General features: G+C 22.5%; 9 protein-coding genes across 9 annotated transcripts in view; 5 read left to right on the top strand and 4 right to left on the bottom strand.

Annotated features, from left to right (window-relative positions):
* egeA (C2 domain-containing protein) overlaps window positions 1-194 on the top strand; it is a gene marked incomplete at both ends in the record, with an annotated part of 1018 nt that extends 824 nt beyond the window's left edge. Inside the window, one exon of the mRNA XM_640285.1 lies at window positions 1-194. This exon is cut by the window's left edge and continues 225 nt beyond it. Coding sequence (XP_645377.1) covers window positions 1-194 — 194 coding nt within the window.
* A 399-nt stretch (window positions 195-593) lies between these two features.
* Window positions 594-2104, top strand: DDB_G0272042 (hypothetical protein; the record flags this gene model as incomplete). The annotated part of the gene is made up of 5 exons (XM_640284.1): window positions 594-660; window positions 735-784; window positions 883-1017; window positions 1105-1520; window positions 1606-2104. 5 exons carry the CDS (start codon window positions 594-596, stop codon window positions 2102-2104), a joined length of 1167 nt encoding a protein of 388 aa, XP_645376.1.
* A 1380-nt stretch (window positions 2105-3484) lies between these two features.
* Window positions 3485-5335, top strand: DDB_G0272066 (hypothetical protein; the record flags this gene model as incomplete). Its single annotated transcript, XM_640283.1, has 1 exon — window positions 3485-5335. The coding sequence occupies one exon, from the start codon at window positions 3485-3487 to the stop codon at window positions 5333-5335; it is 1851 nt and encodes a 616-aa protein (XP_645375.1).
* A 227-nt stretch (window positions 5336-5562) lies between these two features.
* On the bottom strand, window positions 5563-13828 carry DDB_G0272064 (hypothetical protein; the record flags this gene model as incomplete). Its single annotated transcript, XM_640282.1, has 2 exons — window positions 5563-10920; window positions 11018-13828. 2 exons carry the CDS (start codon window positions 13826-13828, stop codon window positions 5563-5565), a joined length of 8169 nt encoding a protein of 2722 aa, XP_645374.1.
* Window positions 13829-15606: 1778 nt separating this feature from the next.
* DDB_G0272062 (hypothetical protein) lies at window positions 15607-16047 on the top strand (the record flags this gene model as incomplete). The annotated part of the gene is made up of 1 exon (XM_640281.1): window positions 15607-16047. The coding sequence occupies one exon, from the start codon at window positions 15607-15609 to the stop codon at window positions 16045-16047; it is 441 nt and encodes a 146-aa protein (XP_645373.1).
* Window positions 16048-16298: 251 nt separating this feature from the next.
* On the top strand, window positions 16299-17834 carry DDB_G0272060 (hypothetical protein; the record flags this gene model as incomplete). The annotated part of the gene is made up of 2 exons (XM_640280.1): window positions 16299-16323; window positions 16396-17834. The coding sequence occupies 2 exons, from the start codon at window positions 16299-16301 to the stop codon at window positions 17832-17834; spliced, it is 1464 nt and encodes a 487-aa protein (XP_645372.1).
* A 125-nt stretch (window positions 17835-17959) lies between these two features.
* On the bottom strand, window positions 17960-19508 carry DDB_G0271988 (hypothetical protein; the record flags this gene model as incomplete). Its single annotated transcript, XM_640279.1, has 2 exons — window positions 17960-18220; window positions 18294-19508. 2 exons carry the CDS (start codon window positions 19506-19508, stop codon window positions 17960-17962), a joined length of 1476 nt encoding a protein of 491 aa, XP_645371.1.
* Window positions 19509-20098: 590 nt separating this feature from the next.
* On the bottom strand, window positions 20099-21031 carry DDB_G0271990 (hypothetical protein; the record flags this gene model as incomplete). The annotated part of the gene is made up of 2 exons (XM_640278.1): window positions 20099-20487; window positions 20581-21031. 2 exons carry the CDS (start codon window positions 21029-21031, stop codon window positions 20099-20101), a joined length of 840 nt encoding a protein of 279 aa, XP_645370.1.
* A 375-nt stretch (window positions 21032-21406) lies between these two features.
* On the bottom strand, window positions 21407-21923 carry DDB_G0271992 (hypothetical protein; the record flags this gene model as incomplete). Its single annotated transcript, XM_640277.1, has 2 exons — window positions 21407-21799; window positions 21891-21923. 2 exons carry the CDS (start codon window positions 21921-21923, stop codon window positions 21407-21409), a joined length of 426 nt encoding a protein of 141 aa, XP_645369.1.
* Window positions 21924-23079: the final 1156 nt, after the last annotated feature.

Raw genomic sequence — 23079 nt, 5'->3', positions numbered from 1 at the left:
AATTAAAGAAACATAAAGATTCATGTGGACCATATGCAAATAAAGTTGTTCATGAAGATTACAAAGTTACAAATGGTTATCTTAAAAGAAAGAAGAGTAAACGTGAAAAAACTGCAAAAGGTTTTGTAAAAGGTTTGAAAATTGCTGGAAAAGTATCACTCAAAGTATTAGATTCAGCAACTGAGGATGATTAAATATCAAATTCTTTTCTTTTTTTTTTCCATAAAAACTATATAAAAAAAAATAAAAAAAAAAGTGTATCAGTAAATTATATTATAATATTGAATTAGAAAATTGTTAAATAGTTGTTATTGTCATTTTTGATTTTATTTTGTAAAAGTTACCCCCCAATTTATTACATGAATTGAAAAAAAAAAAAAAAAAAAAAAAAAAAATAATAATAATAAAATAATAAACTGACCACAGTTTATTTCAACAATCCACACACCTAAATACAATTTTTCATTTGCTTATATTAATTTATTAATTATTATTATTATTATTTTTTCTTTTTATTTTTTTTTTATTTCAATTTTTTCTTTTTAAAATGGAAAACAGACAAAATTATTTTTATTTAATTAAATTGGAAGACAATGGCTTTTTTAATTCATAGTTTTTTATGTATATTTTTGATTTCTTATATTTCCATATCAGTTAATGGTAGGTTTAAAAAGAAATACATATTATTAGATTACTAGTTTTATATTTGTTTATTAATAATTTTTTAATTTTAGGTCAAATATTAACATGGTTTGATGTAAACAACAATCCAGACTTTGATATGGTAATTTTTTTTTTTAAAAAATAGTCATCAGAAATTAAAAATTATATTTATAAATTAATCATATTTTTTTTTTTTTCTTTTTTTTTTTTTTTTTATAGGACGAAGTTCAAGATAATACATTTTCAATGGATTATTTATTAGCTAAATCTCAATTCACACCAGATGGACTTTCAATGACATATTCATATGGAAATAGCCCAACATATGATGAAATAACTGAAAAGATTTTATTGGTATTTATTATATATATATTTAAATTAAATTTGGAATTAATTTATAATTTAATAATTCTTTTTTTTCCCTTCTTTACTTAAAAAAAGGTCCATAATGAATCAACTTTTAATGGTTGGACATATGCAGAAGAAGGTTCAAAAACAACTACATCTGGTTTTAAATATTTTGATTTTACAAAACATTATTACAATGATAAATTCTTTCCAGTTGATAGTTTAGGTTTTGGAAATAATGGATTGGATCATAATTATAAATGGTGCGCAAGATTACATTTTGTAAGCTTTTTCCCACCAGATAATCCTCCAATGAATTTTTATGCATCGCATTCTGATGATCTTTTTATTTTCATTGATGGTGTTTCAGTTTATTCTTATATTGGAATTACTGATAAATCAGAGATTAGTTTAGATTTTAAAAAAATTGGTTATCCACCAAGTCAAATGTTTGAGACTGAAATAATTAATTGCAATAGAAAATTTAGACCAGATTATCATTTATTAGAGTAATTATTATTATCTTTTTAAAAAAACTTTTAAAAAATTAATATTTATTATTTATATTATTATTATTATTATAATTTTTAAAAGGTTTAAAACAGATTTTCCATTACAATGCCACCACTTGGAAAATGGTACTTGCTATGAAGTTGAACCTCCCTCAAGATTAAGTTCTCCAGTAACTACTATTGCATCAACTGCAACCACTATTGTATCAACAATTACCGAAATTCCAATTGAGACAACAACAACAACAACAATAACAACTTCATCAACTGTAAGTGGAGGAAGTGGGTCAACAATTGGAGGATCGACAGTAACAACATCAGCTACTATCGGAGTTACTACCTCTATAAGTGGAAGTGATAGTCCTATTATTTATGACCCATGTTCAATTTTCAAATGTGGACATGGTAAACGTTGTTATAATATTGATGATTCTCCAATTTGTATTAAAACTGATTGTTTATCATGTGAAGATTTAGATTGCCCTTCCCAAGGATTGAAATGTATATCCTTTAAAGTTAACAGGCATAAAAATATTACATGTAGAGACTGTTGCCAATATATTCCAACATGCTCAACATAATATCAATTGATATTATTTATTTTTACCATATGGTCACCCAATTGTTTGTTTTGTTTTTTTTTTAATTTAAAAAGGGCAAGCAAATACAATCAAGAAAAATATAATAAAATATCACATTTTTGTTTAAAAAAAAAAAAAAAAACAAATTTAAATTATATTTATTTTATTTTTATTTTTTTTTTTTTGAACAAAAATGTATTTTATTTTATCTTGGCCTTGTCTACAGGTTATCTTCGGATGGCTTGTAGCTTTGTTGAACGCGTGGGCTTAATGTTGTGATTCTAGTAGCGTTATCATATCGTTAGAGTGGGTTTTTATTTTTTTTTTTTTTAAGTTTAAACTTTATTTAAAAGGAATATTATCAAATGTAATGTTAAGAAGTAATGCAATCACAATGAAAAAAATAAAAATAAAAATAAAAAAAAAAATAAAAATAAAAATAAAAATAAAAAAATAAAGTTAAACCAGCAAATCAGATATGTGAAAAACTATAAAAAATATATTTTTTTTATTTGTTTTTTTTTTTATTTTTTACTGGGTTTAAATTTCTTTTAAATACCCACATGACATTCATAATATACTAATTCTAAATTAGTTTTATATTGCAAAATTTTAGGTAATCAAATGACTATTAATCTAATATGAAATGTATCTCTTTTTATTTAGTATTTTTCATGGTTTAATAATTTTATAATATAAATTTAATACTTTAAAAATTAAAGGTTAACAATTTATAATTTAAAGTAATTGGATGTTGTTTAAAAAATAAAGAAAAAATAAAAAAATAATTAAAAAAAAAAACAAAAAAAAAAAAAAAAAAAAAGTGCCTTTCCATTGATTTTTGTAATTGATTTGAAAAACACCAAAAATTTACCAGTTTTTATTTTTTTTTTTTTATTTTTTAATTTTTTTATTTTTTATTTTTTTTTATTGAGGATTGGTCAAACAGTCCAGATATTTTTTAAATTTCAAATCAATTGCAAAAATCATTTAAATTATTATAAATTTTTTAATTATTATTATTATTTTTTTTTTTTTTTTTAATTTAATTTTTGTGGGGTGTAAATTTCAGTTTTTTTTTTTTTTTTTTTTTTTTTTTTTTATCCACAAAATAAAAAACACCATACGCCGCAATTAGTTTTAAAAAAAGAATAATAGAACCTCAAAAAAGAACACATCAACATTTTTCGTTTATAGTAATATAAAAAATAATAATTAAAAAAAAATCTAAAAATAAAATAAAAGTAATCAAAGTAATAAAAATCTAAAAATATCTATTTTTGTTTAATTACTTTTATTTTTAATTTTTTTATTATTTTTATTTTTTTTATTTTTTAACCTGGTTAAAATTTTTATTACCATAAAAAGAAAAAGAAAAAAATGGAAATCCAAGAAAAATTATTTTTTAAAGTTTTTAGAAATAAATATTTAAAAAAACAAATCTTCCATCATGTTAGATTATATAATAATAATTATCATACTCAAGAGTTTACCATAGAATCATTAGCTAAATACCCAATGAAAGAGTATTTAAGAAGTATTTTAATAAAAGATTATCAAGAACAAGATCAACAATTATTGAATACTCTATTAAACTCTTTACCAAATATTGAAATTTTAGAGAGTGAAAAAGATTACAACAAGACTCTACCCTCAGTATCAGTATCTTCTATCCGATCGATTAAATTTGGCGAGAAATTCGACCAACCAATAGTATGCTACACCCTTCCAATGCTATCAGTTAAAGAATCCTTAACGTCACTTGTACTTGGTGAATCGTTTAATCAGCCAATTGATTTCCAATGTTTAGTGAATTTAAAGACTTTAGTATTTGGTAATTTCTTTAATCAACCATTAAAGCCATCTCAACTTCCAAAATCTTTAACTTCTTTAGAATTTGGACATGCCTATAATCAAAAGATACAATATGGTGTACTACCAACAAGTTTAGAAACTTTAAAACTTGGTCCATCATTTAATAAAATGATTTTTTCAAAACAATCAAAAAGAAAAAGATCATCATCTTTATTTTTTAAATTATTACCATCATTTAAAAGTAGTGGTAGAGCTATAGAACAACAAAAAGAAGATTATGATAATGAAGAAAATGATGATAAATCATTAAAAAATTTAAAAGTTTTAGAATTGGGTGAATATTTTAATGGTAAATTAAAATCATTAGGAAAATTACCATCTTCTTTAGAATCTATTCGTTTTGGTGGTATATTTAATCAAAAGTTATCAAATATGTCAAAATTAACATCACTAAAATCTTTAAGATTTGGTAGATTATTTAATCAAAATATTGATTCACTTCCACCATTTTTAACATCAATAACTTTTTCATTCCATTTCAATAGTGAAATTAAAGAATCATCAATACCACCAACTTTGAAAAAGATAATATTTGGATATATGTATAATAGACCCATTGGATTTTTAAAATCAACAAATGTAGAATCAATTACTTTTGGTCATAATTTTGACCAACCTTTTATTGATTCAACAACAACAACAGCAACAGGTGGTAATGAAGAATCATTATTACCTCAATCTCTCACTTATTTAGATCTTAGAGAAAGTACTAGATTCGATCAACCATTTGATAAACCAAATATATTACCACCAAATTTAAAAACCCTTCACCTATTTAAAAGATATAAAAGAAGTATGATTGCCAAATATTTACCATCGACTTTGGAAAACTTTGTAATTAGTATAACTGAATCAAATCCTCAATATCTTGATCAAAATTTACCAATCTCTAAAATCATTTTCAAAACAAATCTATCACCATCAGTGATTGTGAAATCTGACCAAAAGAAACTTCAAGGATTACCATATTCAATAAAATCATCAACACCAATTGTAAATATTGAATTTGATTATTTTTATATCACAACATTTAATCTATTCAAAATACCAGAAACAGTGGAGCAAATTTCTTTTAATTTCTTATTCGATATTTCAACTCTAAAACACACAATTTTCCCAAGAAAATTAAAATCATTACATATAACCTACACAGGAGAACGTGAATTAATTCTAGATAGATATTCACTTCCACAAACTATTACCACATTGTATATAAATAACACAAAATCAACTTCAATTAAAATACTATCACTTCCAAATTCTCTAAATGAGATTTATTGTAAATATTCAAATGTTAAATTTATAAATTATTGTTTAAATCATAATCTTTATAATATTTTAAAAATTATTGATTAAATCAAAAAAAAAAAAAAAAAATATATCTTTGTAAAAAAAAAAAAAAACTTGTAAATACAATAATAAAATTAATTAAATAAAATAAAATTTTAAAAAACTTTTTAATAATTAATATCTATACAAAAGAAAAAAAAAAAAGAAAAAAAAAAAAAAAAAAAAAAGAAAAAGTAAATAGTTTTCTTTTTTTTTTTTTTTTCTTTTTTTTTTATATTTATTAATTAATTCAATTAATTGATTGTAGACCTTCTGGATCTAGTTTTTGAAGTATTTGTAACCTTTGGTTCTTCTATAATTGGTTGTTGAGGTGGTATTATGACAATATTACTATCTTTGTTATTATTATTATTATTATTATTTAATTGGATCATTAAACCATTATACCAATTTAAATATCTTTGATTTACCAATTTAGTTAATTGATTTCTATAATAGTTAAACTGACTTGAATAGGATGAAAATTTTGATAAAATCTTTTTCTTATTTGCATTACCTAAAGATTTCTTTAGATTAAAAGAGAATGAATCACATTTTTTGAATAATAGCTTCTTTACTTTTGATTTTAATTCTAACCAACCAATTACTAATTTACAATTTAAAATCTCTTCATCAGACATACAACACTTGAAACAAATCCAATAGGCATATCCAGACTTATCGATTGGATCCAATAAACATTTAGAATGATAATAAGAACAACATGTATCACAGGTAATCATATTTGATTTAACATCCATTTTATTACATTCTGAACAGGCTCTATGCTTTGATTCTACTATCTTTATGATTTTTTTATTCTTTGTTTCATTTTCATCTGGACTTTCATCATTATTATCCTCCTCTTCCTCCTGCTCTTCCTCCTCCTCCCCCTCATCATATTCATAATTATTTGTATTAGTTGGTACTATAGCTAATGATGTTGAATGATTTTCAATGTTTGTTAACAATGGTGTTAATGTAGATGATGGTGATGGTTGTGATAAATCCTCTTCAGATTTTAATTTCTTTCTTCTTCTTGAAGATGATGATTTATCTTTATCACTTGAATGAGATGATGACGATGATGATTCAGCCATTTTCATATCATCTTGATCTTGCTTTCTTCTACTATTACTACTCTTACTATCTTTGCTATTAGTTAAAGTTGGTGACATTGGAGGTGTTGAAGTATTACTTGATGAACCAGTAATATTGTTTTCATAAGTTGGTAAAACTAAAGTTCCTTTTTCTAATGAATCAAATAATTCACATAATACTAAAGATTCATTGTCATTTAACCAAAAGTTTGTGGCAAGTGGAGCACGAATAATGGTCATATTTTGTAAATGAGGTTGTTCTAAAATATACCTTTTTGGAAGTACTACTGGTAAGATCTTTTCAATACGAATTTTAATTGTATGATGTTGATTTGGTTTACTAGATTGATAAATGGTTGGTTCTGAACAATTTTCTATCATTACACGTTCAGGGTCACTCAAAGTAAAGCCGGTTGCAGTGATACCAGCATTTTTACCACAACTCCAAATGAATACCTTATCGTTCTTTCTAATATTATCAGAATGTTGTCTTACGACCCAATCCATTTCAACACCAGGTGTCATTGAATTTAACTCTGGTTTAATCTTTGGATTTCCAGAGAAAATCCACCAACGTATTGAATTAATAGAATCACCTGTTGACATTCTTTCTCTTCTACCTCTTGCAACTCCGATTGCATCCTTTGTCTTACATTTTGGATTCATTAATAATGCTGTTGCTGCTGCAATTGCTGATGGTGATGGTATTACATTTCCTGTTAATGATGTTGGATTTGTTGTCGTTGTCAACTCTTTACTATTTGTTTGAACTTCATTATTATTATTATTATTATTATTATTATTATTATTATTATTATTATTATTATTATTATTATTATTATTATTATTATTATTATTATTATTATTATTATTATTATTATTATTATTACTATCATTATTAATAGTAACGATAGGTACCGATGTTGAAGAAACTGTTAAAGAAGGTGGTAATAATGAAGAAATAGATGCCATTGATGCAAGTGGTATAGTTGGTATGTGAGGAGTTAGTTGAGGTAAAGCAAGACTTGCTTTTTTTGTTTTGACTCTACCTTTAGCTTTTGATGGTGTAATCAATGAAATAGATGGAGTGGTTTCATTTACCAATGGAGGTGTTGCTGGTGTATGTGTTGGTGTTATTATTGGTGTTGTTGTTGTTGTTGTTGTTGTTGTTGTTGTGGTGGCAGTGGTGGCAGTGGTGGCAGTGGTGGTTGGAGTAGTTGAAGTAGATGTTGATGATAATGGGGTACTACTACCCATTGTTAAAAATGATGGAATTGGTAATGAAATTGGAGGAGGTGTGGATATGGTTTTGGTTGTTGCTTTTGTTGGTTTTGGTGGTAACTGAGGTACTCCAATTGTTGTAGTTGGCAATTGTGTGGGAATGGTTGCTGGAATAGTAGTTGGAAAAGTGGTTGGAGTAGTAAAAGTATTTGAAGAAGTAAAGGAAGAATAAGGTGATAAAGTTTGTTGTAAAGATAGATCAGAATGAGTTAGCTGTAATGGATGTTGAACATATGGTGGTGGTGGTGGTGGATATTGTAGAGACTGAACCAAATCCATTTGCGAAGGTTGTAATTGCAAATGTGTTTGAAATTGTAAAGAATGTTGTGCAATTTGATCAACAGTGCCATTAAGATTTACACCACCATTAGTGATACTATTGTTTGCCATTATTAATAGTTGTGTTTGAGTTTCTTGTAGCAATCTATTATTCTTTGTATTATATTTCTTTGATCTTTTATATCTTTTCAAAGGTTTCTCTTCAATCAAAGGAGCAACAATAAATTCACCAACGATATCGTAGAATTGTGAGATTTGAATCTTTTCTTTGTTTGCCAATAACTTATCCTCCTCATTGATTGGTGGTGGTAGTGGTACAAAACCAGGAGCTATTGGTGATACTGGTGATGGTAATGCTATACTATTGGTCTCTTCACTTTGATCAAATGTTCTCTTTTTACTTGGTGTTAAAACGTTTTCTGTTGTTATTTTATCATCAGAGTTTTCTTTTTGTTCCATTACTATATCCAATTGATTTGTTGGTGATTCTGTTGATGTTCCTTTTAAATTATGTTGATTTATTTCTGTTGTTATTGGAATTTCTATTGTCAATGGAATTTCTGTAGTAACTAGTGATTCTGTTGTTGGTATTTCCTTTATGTTTGTTTCTTGTAAAGTAGGTATATCCAACTCTTGTTTTATTGGTAAGACTATAGATTCCTGTGGTACTATTACTGTTGTTGCTAATTCCATAGATTGGACCATTATTGGTGTTTCAGTAATATGTGTTATTTTAGATGTAGGTATCTCTAGTAAAGTTGTTGTTATTGTTGTTGATTCTATTGGTGTAACTGTGGAAGTTTGAGGTGTAAAACTTACTTCTAACTCTTCTTGTTTTATTATTGTTGTTGTTGATGATGATATTGGGGAAGTAGTTGATGGTTGTTGTTCTTGTTGTTGTTCTTGTTGACCTTGTTGTTGATGTTCTTGTTGATGTTCTTGTTGTTGTTCTTGTTGTTGCTCTAGTTGTTGTTGTTGTTCTTGTTGTGATTGTTCTTGTTGTGGTTGCTCTTGTTGTTTTTGTTCTTGTTGCTTTGGAGGAGATGATGGAATGTGTGGTTGTGATAGTGGATGTGGTAGAGTTGGTAACTCAAGTCGATGTTGATCAACAGGTATTGCAGATTGTGATGATAAAATTGTTGGAGTGGTAACATTCGAATGAAGTTCTTGTTGTAAAGATAAAATGGATTCCTCTAATTTTTGTTGATGTTGTTCTTGTTTTTGTTCTGTTTGGTGATGTTGTTCTTGTTTTTCCTCTTTTAACTTTATCAATTCTATTGGTGGTGCTTCAATTAAGAATTGTTCAGACTTTTGAGGTGGAGTTATAATTACAACAACAGAAGCTGGCTCTAATGGGAATATATTATCAATTATTTGTTGTTTTGGTTGTTGAGTATTTTTTGATAATGCTGATGCTGGCGATGATGATTTACTATTATTATTATTATTATTATTTGATTTATTATTTGATTTTTGTGATTGTTGTTGTTCTTTTTCTTTTTCTTTTTCTCTTCTTTGTTGTTGTTTTTCTTTTTTTAATTGTCTTTTTTGTTGTTTTCTTTCTTGTCTTAATTGCTTTTTCAATTTTTCTAAAGCTAAAATATGTTGATGTTGTTGATCTTCTACTTGTTGTTGATTTGATAGAATTGGTTGATCTATCATTTGTTGAGTTGAATAGAGTATTGAAGACAATAAGATATCCAATCTTCTTGTGAATAAAGATTCGACATCGAATTCCTCTTCAGTGATATCCTGTTGAATGGTATCGACATAATCATAAACCTCTTGAGTATTGATGTTTGGTGAATCTTCAAATAAACCTGCTTGAACCAAACAACCTAAACAAACTCCACCCAATCTTTTCAATGTTATAAATTGTTTATTAACTGCTTGTGATGATAATTTTGAACCTTCTTTTGCAATGATTCTAGCATTTGATAAATTAGTTTCAGAATTTTGTTGTTCACTATTTGTTTCATTGGTTGATTTTATTTCATCAGAATCAATATTATTTGGATTGTTATTATTATTATTGCTATTATTCATATTATTGTAATTTTTAAATTGACAATCTTCAGAATGTAATATTGTTGAACCTAAAAATTGAGGTAATGATGAGAATGAAGAACCTAAAAGTGTATTTAATGAGGATGTTGAAGTTGAAGCTGACAATAAATTATTTGATGATAATGATAAAGGTATGGATGATGATGAATTATATAATGGTGAATTTATAGACCTTCTAAAAAAGGAGGGTGATCCTAATGCACTATTTGATGTGCATATTTGAGCTGTTGTTGATGTTGATGTTGTTGCTGTTGTTGTTGCTATTGTATTTGATATTTGAGTAGGAGTAGATGGTGAAGTTTGTGATGTAGAATTTGTTGATGTTGTTGTTGTTGTTGTTGGTGCTGTTGAAGATGATGATACTGGTGTTGCTATTGATATTATATCATTATTTAATACTGGTGATTTTAATAAAACTACCTCTTTTATTTCTTTTTCAAGATTTTGTGTTTGTTCGATTGGTTGTTTTTCTTTTTCATCCTCATAAATTGTTGGTAGTGATGATGAAATCGATAGATTTGGAGTATTCAATGCTGATAAATCACCACAACTATTTGTGGTATTATTAATAATATTATTGTTATTATTACTATTATTATTATGGAATGGTTGTAAATCGATTGATGAATTTAAACTATTACTATTTGGAATATCATTGTTATTGCTATTTGATACTAATCTTTCCAAGATTGGTAATTCTTTAAGTAATGATAAATTATTATCAGCTGATTGTGATTTCATTGTTTCACAAGTTGGACAGTCCCAATCATAATAAGGAACTTCAAACAAAGGTGTCTCTAAACAAAATATATGATATCCTCTATTACACGAAATACATAATGCCATGGATTCAATTTTATTATCTTTTGAACAATTTTCACATTTCTAAAAATTTTAAAAAAAAAAAAAAAAAAAAATTAATATGCCATCATTTCATAAATAATAATAATAATAAAAATAAAAATAAAAATAAAAAACATACCAATTGAGACAAAGAACTACATTCATTTGAACAATACCAAGTACCAGGAGGTATTTTATGTAATGGAGGATCAGCACATTCTAAATGAAATACACTTTCACAAGTTCCACAATTTACAAATGATTCATAATTTGAATCTCTTCTTAACTTTTCTAAATTCTTTTGAGATGATACTTTCTTATTACAACAATTTTCTAAAAAACAAACATAACAAATTCTAGCCCAATCATTAAAAAACTCTTTCTCTTGATTTTTAATTAAAATTTGTTGTGTTTCATCTAATGTTACTAATTGTAAATCACTATTATTATTATTATTATTATTATTATTATTATTATTATTATTATTATTATTATTATTATTATTATTATTATTATTATTATTATTTTTATTTTTACCATTGTTACTATTATCTACATTTTCACTATTACTAATTTGTAAGAGTTGTTGTTGTTGTTGTTGTTTTAAATAAAATTTATACATTTGAATTGGTGATTTGATACCACATAATATTCTTGAAATCTCTGTCCAATCAAAACCATAAATATAAATCATCTCATCAAAAATTTGAATCTCTTCCTTTGTCCAATGAGTTGGATGTAAAATTTTATAAACTTTTTTCCAGAGACTTATAACTGGAACACCATTATTATTTGAAAGTGAATTTGATGATACCAATGGTGATGATAATGGTATTGGTGTTGAATTATATGATTTATTATTATTATTACTTGGTGATATAAATGGTGAATTATTTGTACTGTTGTTATTACTGTTATTATTATTACTCCTTCTTGTGCTCATTGAGCTATTATTTATAATACTACTAATACTATTTGGTGATGTTGGTGATGTTATTCTATTTACAGTGCTGTTATTGTTTTGGTTATTATGGTGATGATGATGGTGATGATTAGATAAAGATTGTGCATTTGGATTATGAGAATGATGAGTTAATAAAGTACCAGATTTATAGTTTGAATAATATTTTCTACTAATGTCGGGATTATAAGGTTGATATGGTGTAACCAATTTAAAAGATGGTGTTTCAACTCCTGTCTCTTTTAATTGATCTTCTAATGTCATCTTTCTTTTACCACTTGGTGTTAATGTTGAATCAATTCTTTTGTCTAACCCACGTAATGGATGAATTGTATAATATAATATATTGTATGGTCCCTCATCATCATCAGATGATGACTCTTCTTTTTCTTCTTCATTATTATTATTATTAATACCATTCTCAAGGTCTTTTTTATTTTTACTATTATAATTTTCATCATTATCTTCATCTTTATTTATAATTCTATTAACTTTTTCTCTTCTCCTTTTTGGTCTATCTTTATTATAGTTATCAGTAAATTGTGGATTTGGTTGAAATAGATTTGTTTCTAAAAATTGTTGTTCCTCTAATTGTTGTTTACTGAGTGTAACTTTTTTTCTACCTAAACTTGATTCAAAGAATTGTTTATTCAAATTAATTTGATCAATTTTATCACGTAATTGTCTATTTATACCTTTTTCTAATTCTTCCAATGTTTTACGTTCACGTAAACTCTTACTATACGATTTTTCTTCATCACTACTTGATTCTAAATCTTCATCTTCTATAATTTTAATTGATGCTAATCTATCTTTATCAATATCATTATCTTCACCACCACTCATAATAATAATATTATTATTATTATTATTATTATTATTATTATTATTATTATTATTATTATTATTATTATTATTATTATTATTATTATTATTGTTATTGTTATTTATTTTATAATATAGATTAGGATTATTTTCTAACCATTGTTTATCAGAATTTAAAGTATTTCTTTCAACTCTAATTGAATTTCTTAAAATTTTTGAACAACTTGCACGTGAAGAAAACAAACTTTCAAAAAATTTTGAACCACCAAATGTAGTTTGTTCATTATTTCTATAGTTTATTGAACCACCACCTTTGATTTTTGAATAGTGGTGGGATAATAATTTAACCTTTTTACCACTATATCTTAATCTATTATGTTGAAAAGTTTTAGCTTGTAAATTTTCAATTGTTATAGGTTTATTCTTTGGTAAATGTATCTTTGGTGTGACATTAATTGAAAAATTATAAAGTTGATATGATTCTTCTTCTTCTTCACTAACAATACCATTACTATTACCATTACTACTAATAATAATACTACTACTACCATTATTACTATTATTATTATTATTATTATTATTATTATTATTATTATTATTGTTATTATTATTGTTATTGTTATTGTTATTGTTATTATTGTTATTGGTATTATTATTATTGTTATTGGTATTATTATTATTACTATTACTTAAATTTTTATTTTCATTCTCTACCATTTTAGTTGATGTTGATGGTGAGGGAGTTGAATTGATTGATGATAATTCTTCTGGTTCCTCTAATACCTCCTCTTCTAATTCTGACTCTGATTCTTCTGATTTTGATTCTTCTGATGACTCTGATTCTGCTGGTTTTAATTCTGATGACTCAGATTCCGATACATCTTTATCTACTCCATCCTCTTCATATTCTTCATCGTTACCATCTTTTTTTATATAAATGGAAGAAATTAGTGGTTGTTGTTTTTGGTTTTCAGCAACAAAAGGTAACTCCTCTTGGCATTGTTGTTTAATTGAAATATTTTTATCAATAATTCCTTTTTCAACTTTATTATTATTGTCCTTTATTGTTGTTATTAATGTTGTTGTTGTTGTGGTTGTGTCGGTGGTACGTGTTGAATTATTTGATGATATGTCCTCTTGACTCATATTATCTATTGAATCCATATATATATATAAAGAAAATTATATTATTATATGTACTTCAATATTTTTTTTTTTTTTTATTATTTATTTTTGGATATTATTATTTATTATTTGTTTTTGATAACACATTAAATAAATAAATAAATTTTATTATACATATAAAATAAAAAAATAATATTTGAAAAAAAAAAAAAAAAAAATTAAAAGATTGAAAAAGAAAAAAAAAAAAAAAAAAAAAAAAGTAAAAATAAAATTATATGAACAAAAAAAAAAAAAAAAAAATTAAAAAAAAAAAAAAAAAATGCACGTAATTTTTGAAATTTTTTTTTTTTGAAATTTTTATGTGAAGAAAAAAAAAATAAAAATAAAAAAAAAATAAAAAATCAATTTTTTGAAATTTTTATGCGAAGAAATAAAAAAATAAAATAGAATAAAAAAAAAAAAAAAAGAAAAAAAATAAAATAAAATAAAAAAAAAAAAAAGAGAAAAATTTATAACTTTTATATATAACAACAGTTTCAGTTTTAATTGAGAACCGTTGAAATATATATTACTATATATATTTTTTTTCTTTTTTTTTTTTTTTTTTATTTATTTATTCTACTTTTTTTTTATTAATTAATTAATTAAATAAATAATTAATTAATTAATTAATGTATGAATAAACACTGACAACAATTTCATAGGAGTACTATAATTCAGAGAACCTAAATTATAGTGTCTCATTGCTGCTAATAAGTATTCACCTTTAATCTGAGCACTATCCACAATGGAAATAAATATAATTATATGACCCCCAACAAAATTTGGATTGTGTGCAATGATTAAGAAAAAAAAAAAAAAAAAAAAAAAAAATTTAAAAATTAAAAACAACACAATAATTTTTACAAAAAAAAAAAAAAAAATAAAATAAAAAAAATAAAAAAAATAATAAAAATCATTTTAAATTTTGTGTAAATTGTATGTAAAAATTTTTTTTTTTTTTTTTTTTGGGGATAACCCGGGTGAGAGATAAGTTTTGATATCATGGTCTAATTAAATGATGATTTTATTTTTTTTTTATTTTTTATTTTTTTTTCTTTTTTTTTAAATTAAATTTCTTTAAAATTTTTGTTAATAATTATAAAATATAATTTATTTTTTTTAATTTTTTTTTTTTTTTTTTTTTTTTTTTTAATTTATAATAGCTTAGAAATAACAAATATAAAACCTATATTATAATAAATAAAAAAAAAAAAATAAAAAAAAAAAAACAATTATTTATTTATTAATCAAAATCTACTATCAATAAAACGGGTAACCTTTTTTTTGTAAATTTACCAAAGTATTAAATTTTATTTTTATATTTTTTTTATTTGTGTGTGTTGGGTGGGGTGGAAATTTCAAAATTGAATACTTTCATAAAATAAAAAAAAAAAAAATAAAAATAAAAATAAAAAAAAAAAAAAAATAAATAAAACAAAATATAAATAAAATTAATTAATTTACAAAAACAAAAACATAAAAAAATAACAAAACAGTATAAAGGGTAAATTAAAAAAAAAAAAAAAAATATACTATAGTCGGTTATATTGGTTTTTATTTAAATTTATTATTAATTATATAAACTTTTTTTTTTTATTTTTTACTTTTTTTATATAAAATTATACTTTTTTACTTTTTTTATCTTTTTTTTTTTTTTTTTTTTTTTTAACAACTTCAATTAATTTATTAACACTACATATATATATAAAAAAAAAAAAAAAAAAAAAAAAAAATAATTTTCAATAATTTTAAAAATTATTTTTTTTTAAAGAAAAATGTTCAGATGTTCATCTTCATCATTACTTTGTGGTAATAATGTTACATTTACAATTGTTTATAATACTCAGCCTGGTGAAATTTTATTTATAACTGGATCAATGAACCAATTGGGTGAATGGGATACATCAAAAGCAAAAAGAATGACATGGAATATTGGTAATTTATGGGATGCAAGTGTAGGATTCCCAGAATCAGTATATATTCAATATAAATACTTTGTATACAATGAAATTAATAAAACTTATCGTTGGGAATCAATTGAGAATCGACAACTCATTGTAAACAATGATGAACTTTTAATTGAAGATGCATGGGATGTTAAAAGAAATCTTCAAACTGAACAAACCAAAGATACTGATAGTACACCAAATAGTTTAAATAGTAATAGTTCAAATTCTTTTTTATTCGATTCAAGAATACCAACAATGTTGGAATAATAAATTAATTGGAGAAGAAAAAAAAAAAAAAAAAAAAAAAAAAAAAAAAAAAATAAATAAAATAAAAGTGTAAAATTAATTTAGTATGAAATTAAATCAAAAATTTTAAAATTCATCTGAATCTATAATATCTAGATATTTTTTAAAAATAATTTTTCTATTTTATTTCCAAATTTTTTTTTTATATAATAAATCTTATTTTTTTTTTTTAGTTTTTTTTTTTATTTTTATCAAAAATTCACAAAAAAGATATGATCAAAAATAATAATAATACTTGTATTTTTTCAATTTATATACAAAGATATATTTTAAATTTTTTATGTTTAGAAATAAATAAAATAAAAAAAGATATTGAAATAAATGGAGGAGGTGAAATTGATTTTATTTTAGATAAATTATCTCTAAATTTAAGATTAGTTTCACATGAATGGAATAATTATATTTCAATTGATAATATTACCAATATATTTAAAATAAATAATAATAATAATAATAATAATAATAATAATAATAATAATAATAATAATAATAATAATAATAATAATAAATCAATTATAAAAACATTAAAAATAAATTATAGTAAATTAAATGATTATTTTTATTTTGGTATAAATATATTTAAATTAATACAACCTAAAACATATTATATTGATGATTTAATCAATCAATTAAACAAATTTAAACAACAAAATAATAATAATAATAATGATGGTAATGATGATAAAATCAATAATTTAGTAATTAGAAATGTACCTTTACTCCCATATTATAGACCACCAATGTATCATCAATCATGTACACCACCTAAAGAAATGATGGTAAATTTAAAAAATCATTTTAAAAAAATTCATTTATATCAATATGAATTCAATGATATGGATACGGAGATTGATAAATTATCACCATCATCATATGATTTAATTGATAAATTATTTTCAATTAAAATTGGAGGTGAAAGATATAAAGATAATTTTAAAAATATTGCATCAACTCTCCAACATTATAATAAATCAATAAAAATGATTGAAACTGATATTTCTCAAAGTAAATCAATTTCATATCCAATCATTGAAATTTTATCAACAATAGACTCATCATTAATATCAAATATTGAACATATTAAAATGAGAGGTATAATCACATTTAATGAATTTAAAATTTGTTTAAACGAAATCCCAAAATTAAAAACAATTTCAATTAATTTTTGTTTTTATAAATTATTATACTTTTTAAATGACGATGATAATGATGAAATTCATGAAAATGATAATGGTCAAAATCGTTGTTGTAATTGCTACAGTTTTGGTACTTTTAAAGAAAAATCTAAATATAAAAATCAATGGTATGAAATTTTAAATTTATTAAAATTAAATGAAACTATAAAGTCTTTGGAAATTGGTCACTTATGTGTTAATAAAACTGGTATTTTCCAAAATAATCTTGATAAACATTTACAAATTAATAATTCATTTATAAATAATTTTTCATTATTAATTTCATCAATAAATTCATTAGAGAAATTAAGTTTTAATAATATTTTATTACCATCAACAATATTTAAAAATGTCCTTTCAAACAATAAATTAATATCAGAATTTCAAATTACAACTTTTTTCCATCCCCCTGCCCTTAAAGATTTTTCAAATTTAATTTCATTATTTGAATTAATTTTATCAAATAATAATAATAATAATATTAAAAAATGTAAAATAATTAATATCAAAAAAGAATTTGGATATAAAAAAGAGTATGAAGAAAAAGTAATATTTGAAAAATCCAAATTTTAAAAAAAAATAAATAAAATAAAGAATACAAGACTCTCTCTAGAGAGAGACAGTATTTAAAATTTATTATTTATTATTTATTTTATTGTTTATTTTTTTATTTTTTATTTTCTTTTTTAATTTTATTTTTAGAGTACTCTTTCACCTCTGTACCATAAAAATCCCATTGACCATCTGCTAACACCTTCTACAGCAATACCAGAAACGGCACCTAAAGAAATTAATGATAGTATAGTTTGAAATCCAGTTAAAGGTATCATACAACCAAACATAAAGTAGTGATGAATATGTAAATAGTATCTTGACTTTATCAATAAACTAACGCCAATTAATATAAAGAAAAATAAACCATACGCAATTGCAAAATATTCCCAAAGTTTATCTTGAATCTTAAAAAAAAAAAAAGTTAATATATTTATATTATGATATTTTATATGTGTATTTTATGTGTGTGATACATACAATTAAATAAATATGAATGGCAGCCATTGTTAAAATAAATAAAATTATTGGACAAAGTACTATGATTTCTAAAGGTTTGAAAGTACGCCAAAGTGATGGTGTGCCAAATTTATCACCAGCACTACGAAGGAATAAATTTCTATCAAGGTAAGTGAAGTGTAAACCTAGTAAAAACGGTATAAAGAACCCGAAATAATTATAAAAGAAAGACTCCTCTGCAGAGTAGCCGTGAGTTGTGTTTTGTGTGATATGGTCGTCTAGTCCGATGATAATGTCATTCTTTCCAAATAATGCTCTTGAAGGTCCACCAATTGCAAACCAAATCGTACCAACAAATAATAATTGAAAAAAGTCACGATGTCTCTTATAACGACAATGAAATGGTACTGATCTTTTCTCAGTAATCATTGAAACATATGCAAATCCACAAATAATACAAATCATCCATAATACATATTTACTCCATGCTATATTATAATACCAATATTTCCAAAACTCATTCATTTCTTCATTAGGTGAATCAACACCACTACCAACACCAGTACTAACACCACTGGCACCATTACCATTATCTTTAAATGGTGAAAATGTTGTATTTGGTATATAATAAGTTGAGTAAACAATTGGTGCAAATAGTAATGCAACCAATGCATCAACCATTAAGATATAATTCCTTCTACCATCATAACACATTCCTTGTGGTTTTTGATGACGATGTTCTATTTTAGTTGTGGTTGTTGTTGTTGTTGTTGCTAATATATCTTCATTTACATTTAAAATTAAACTTTCATTATTACCTTTATCTATTATTACATTTGTACCTTTACCAATTAATGTTATGGTTTCTTCAACTTCTTTTGAAATGGTACCATCTATTTCTTCTTCATCCTCTTGTTCATCTTCTGAAGGATAATCTGCATCTGCATATTCTCTTTGTGTAAGTGTTGTATTATCATTACTATATAAAATACTATTATCATTATTAATATTATTATTATTATTATTATTGTGGTTGTGGTGGTTGATGTTATTTTCAATTATATTATTAGGTATATATGTTAAAGAATTTCTTCTTTGTTGATAAAATTGTTGTTGTTGTTGTTGTTGTTGTTCATTATTATTATTATTATTATTATTATTGTTATAATTATTATTATTACTATTATTTTCTTCATTATTATCTAATGATGACAAATAATTATTTTTGTCATCCATGACTATCTTAATTGAATTTATGAAAAATGAATATATAAAATAATAAAAAAAAAAAAATATATAAAAAATATATAAAAAATATATAAAAAATAAAAAACTAAAAAAAAAAAAAAAAAAAAAAAAGACAACGTTTTAAATTTAATTTAAAAAATTAAAATTTATTTTTATTTTTATTTTTGTTTTTTTTATTTTAAATATCTTCAAGGAAAAAAAAAAATAAATTGTTTTTTAAAAAACAGTTCAAATCTACTTATAATTATCTGTAAAATCTGATCAATTTTTTTTTTTTTTTTTTTTTTTCCTATTCTTAAGAAAAACAAATTTAATAAAAATTAAAAAATTAAAAAATAATAAATAATATAAAATAATTTATTAATGTTAAAATATGTTTGAAAAAAAAAAAAAAATTAAGCAAAAAGTTTTTTTTGGGAAAAATAAAATAAGAGTTTTTTTTTTTTTTTTTTTTATTAACAGTTTTATAAAATAAATAAATAATATTCCAACCTATCCTTTTTTTTTTTTATTTAAATAAAATTAAATAAAAAATAGAAAACTTAAAATGGAATTTGATTTTTGAATAAATATTAATTTTAATTTTGTTGTTCAACTGAATAGTTTTCAGAATTTCTTGGTTCTGAAATAGGAGATTGGTATTGTTTTTGAATAATTGGTGTTTGTTGTTGGTTTTGATTAAATTGTTGAGATTGCTGAGGTTGATAGAAATGTTGTTGTTGTTGTTGTTGTTGTTGAGATTGATAATATTGAGGTTGTTGTTGTTGTTGTTGAGATGGATAATATTGAGGTTGTTGATTATTATTAGTGGTAACCAATGCAGGATTAAATTCTGGACCACTATTTTTTGTTCCCTTTCCTTCTATTAAATCATTAATTTTTGTTTTCATAAAATTAAAGCCTGAAATAATCTTTGGTTTTGTGTCATGTGCTGTTTTTTTAACAGTTTCTGTAACCTTATATTGTTCTATTAAAAAAAAAAAAAAAAAAAAAAAAAAAAATTTTATTAGTTATAATTATTATTTTTTTTAAAAAATTAAATAAATTTAAAATTAATTACCATTTAATTCAATAATTTTATTTTTTGTTTGGTCAGAGTACACTTTTCCTTTTGCTAAGAAATTATCCATTGAGGATACTTGTGGATTTTCACCATGATAACCAGGTGGTGGTTGCTCATAAAATGAATCTTGTTGCATTGGTATTGGTTGTGGTGGGGGAATTTGTGCATATGTTGGATTGTTACCATTAATGTTATTATAATTATTATTATAATTATTATTATTATTATTATTATTTGTTTTGGTATAATTATTATAGTTTGATTGATTTGGAGTTGGTGAAGGTCTCATATTATTATTATTTCTATTATTATTATAGTTTTCACTTGTTGTGGTTGTTGTTGTTGTATTTTTTTTATTTAAATTTAAGGTATCATTATTCGAATAATTTATTAAATTTTCTGGAGGTGGAGGAAAATTAAAAGACTCTGTAGAATTATTTGTTGACATTTTTTTTTTTATTTAATTATTTTTTTTTATTAATTAATAAATATTAATATTTTCATTTGAAGAGATTAAAATAAAAAATGGAAAATAAAAAAATAAAAAATTGTTTTAATAAAAAAAATAAAATAAAATAAAAAATAAAAAAATTGTTTTAATAAAAATAATAAAATAAAAATAAAAATATTTTTTTTTTTTTTTTACACAAAATTAAACATTTCCTTTTTTGGATTTTTTTTTTTTTTTTTTTTTTTTTTTTTTTTTTCATTTTTTATTTTATTTAAATATATATACATATGTCAAAACTCCAATTTTATTTATTTTATTTTTATTTTTATTTTCATTTTTATTTTTTTTTTTTTTTTTTTTTTTTTTTATTATTTAATAAGCACTTGATGGTGGAATTACAATTTTCTTTTTAGTGGAACTGGTTTCATGTTGTTTACCAGCCAACATTAAACCATAAACTGGATGTGAATTTCCAGAGAATTTTGGAATTTGTTTTGCTTTATTATCGAGTTCATTTGGTGCTGGTTTTCCAACAGCAGATTTATGAGTGGAACCTGGTGCATGTCCTTTTGGTAATACTTCATCTTTCAAAAATTTCTCAACTGTAACTTGAACATCCTTTTTGGAAATACTACTTGTATCTGTTGAACCACTACCACCACCAACTGGTGTATTATTATTACTTTTTCTAAATGATGATGATGGTGATGATGATGGTGATGACGATGATGAACCTTTAGGTCCTTCAAAATTCTCTTGTAATTTCTAGAAATTATATTTTTGATAATCTATTAATACTGGAAAAAAATAAAAAAAAATAAAAATAAAAAAAACAAAATAAAAACATCTTACTTACTCTAACTGATGGTGGTGATGATTCCTCTTCCATTTTATTATATTAAATTTATTTATATGTACGGTTTTATTTTATTTTATTTTATTTTATTTTATTTTATTAATAAAGTATTATTATATATTTATTAATGATTAATTTTTTTATTTTTTATTTTTTATTTTTTTTTAAAGTACAGTTCGATTTTATATGATACAATAAGTTTTTTTTTTTTATATTTAATATACAATAAATTTATTTATCCTCTTTCTGTATTTATATTAATTTATTTTATTTTATTTTATTTTTGTGTAAATGTACAATAAAATTATATGTAGATGGGTGGATGGATGTGGGGTTGTGTGATTTGTTTTGGTTTATAAAATATTTTTTTTAAAAATAAAAAAAAAAATAAAGTGAAAAAAAAAAAAAGGATAAGTGGTTTGTTTTTTAATTTTTTTTTTTTATTTTTTTAATTTTTTTTTTTTTTTTTTTTTTATAAAAAAAAGAACGAAACAAAGAGGGAAGATAAATAAAGTTATATTTATAAATTTTATTGTATATTATTAAATTGGAATAAAAAAAAAAAAAAAAAAAAAAAAAAAAAATATAATAAAAATCAAAAAAAAAAAATCAAAAAAAAAAAAAAAAAAAAATCCAAAATTTTTTTTTTAAATTTGCCCCCTTTGTTTAAAATAAAAATATTAAGGGGGGTTTTTTTCTTTGTATAAAAAAAAAAATTAAAAAAAAAATAAAAAAAAAAATAAAAAAAAATTTTCTTCCGGTCCGGGTACAAAAAAAATTTTTTTTTTTTTTTTTCTTTTTTTTTTTTTGTTTTTTTTTTTTTTTTCTTTATTTGAATTTTTTTATTATTTTTTTGTTTTCTGTTTCTGTTTCTGTTTTTACTTTAATCTTTTTTTTTTTTTATTTTTTCTTTATTTTTTTTGATTTTTTTTGATTTATTTATTTTATTTTATTTTTTTTATTTATTTATTTTTTATTTTTTATTTTTCTTTGAAATTTTTGATCAATCAAAAAAATTCGTTTTGGGACGAGAGTCAAAAAAAAGTCAATAGGCTCGAAAAGGGATTATTCAAAAAAAAAAAAAAAAAAATTTTAATTTTAATTTTAATTTTTTTTTTTTTTACTTTTTTATTTTTTATTTTTTTTTTTTTATTTTTTTTTTTATTATTTATTTTTTTTTTTTTTTTTT

The sequence above is a fragment of the Dictyostelium discoideum genome, assembly GCF_000004695.1.
Source record: "Dictyostelium discoideum AX4 chromosome 2 chromosome, whole genome shotgun sequence".
Taxonomy (NCBI): Eukaryota; Evosea; class Eumycetozoa; order Dictyosteliales; family Dictyosteliaceae; genus Dictyostelium; species Dictyostelium discoideum.
This window is presented reverse-complemented; position numbering and strand designations above follow the sequence as displayed.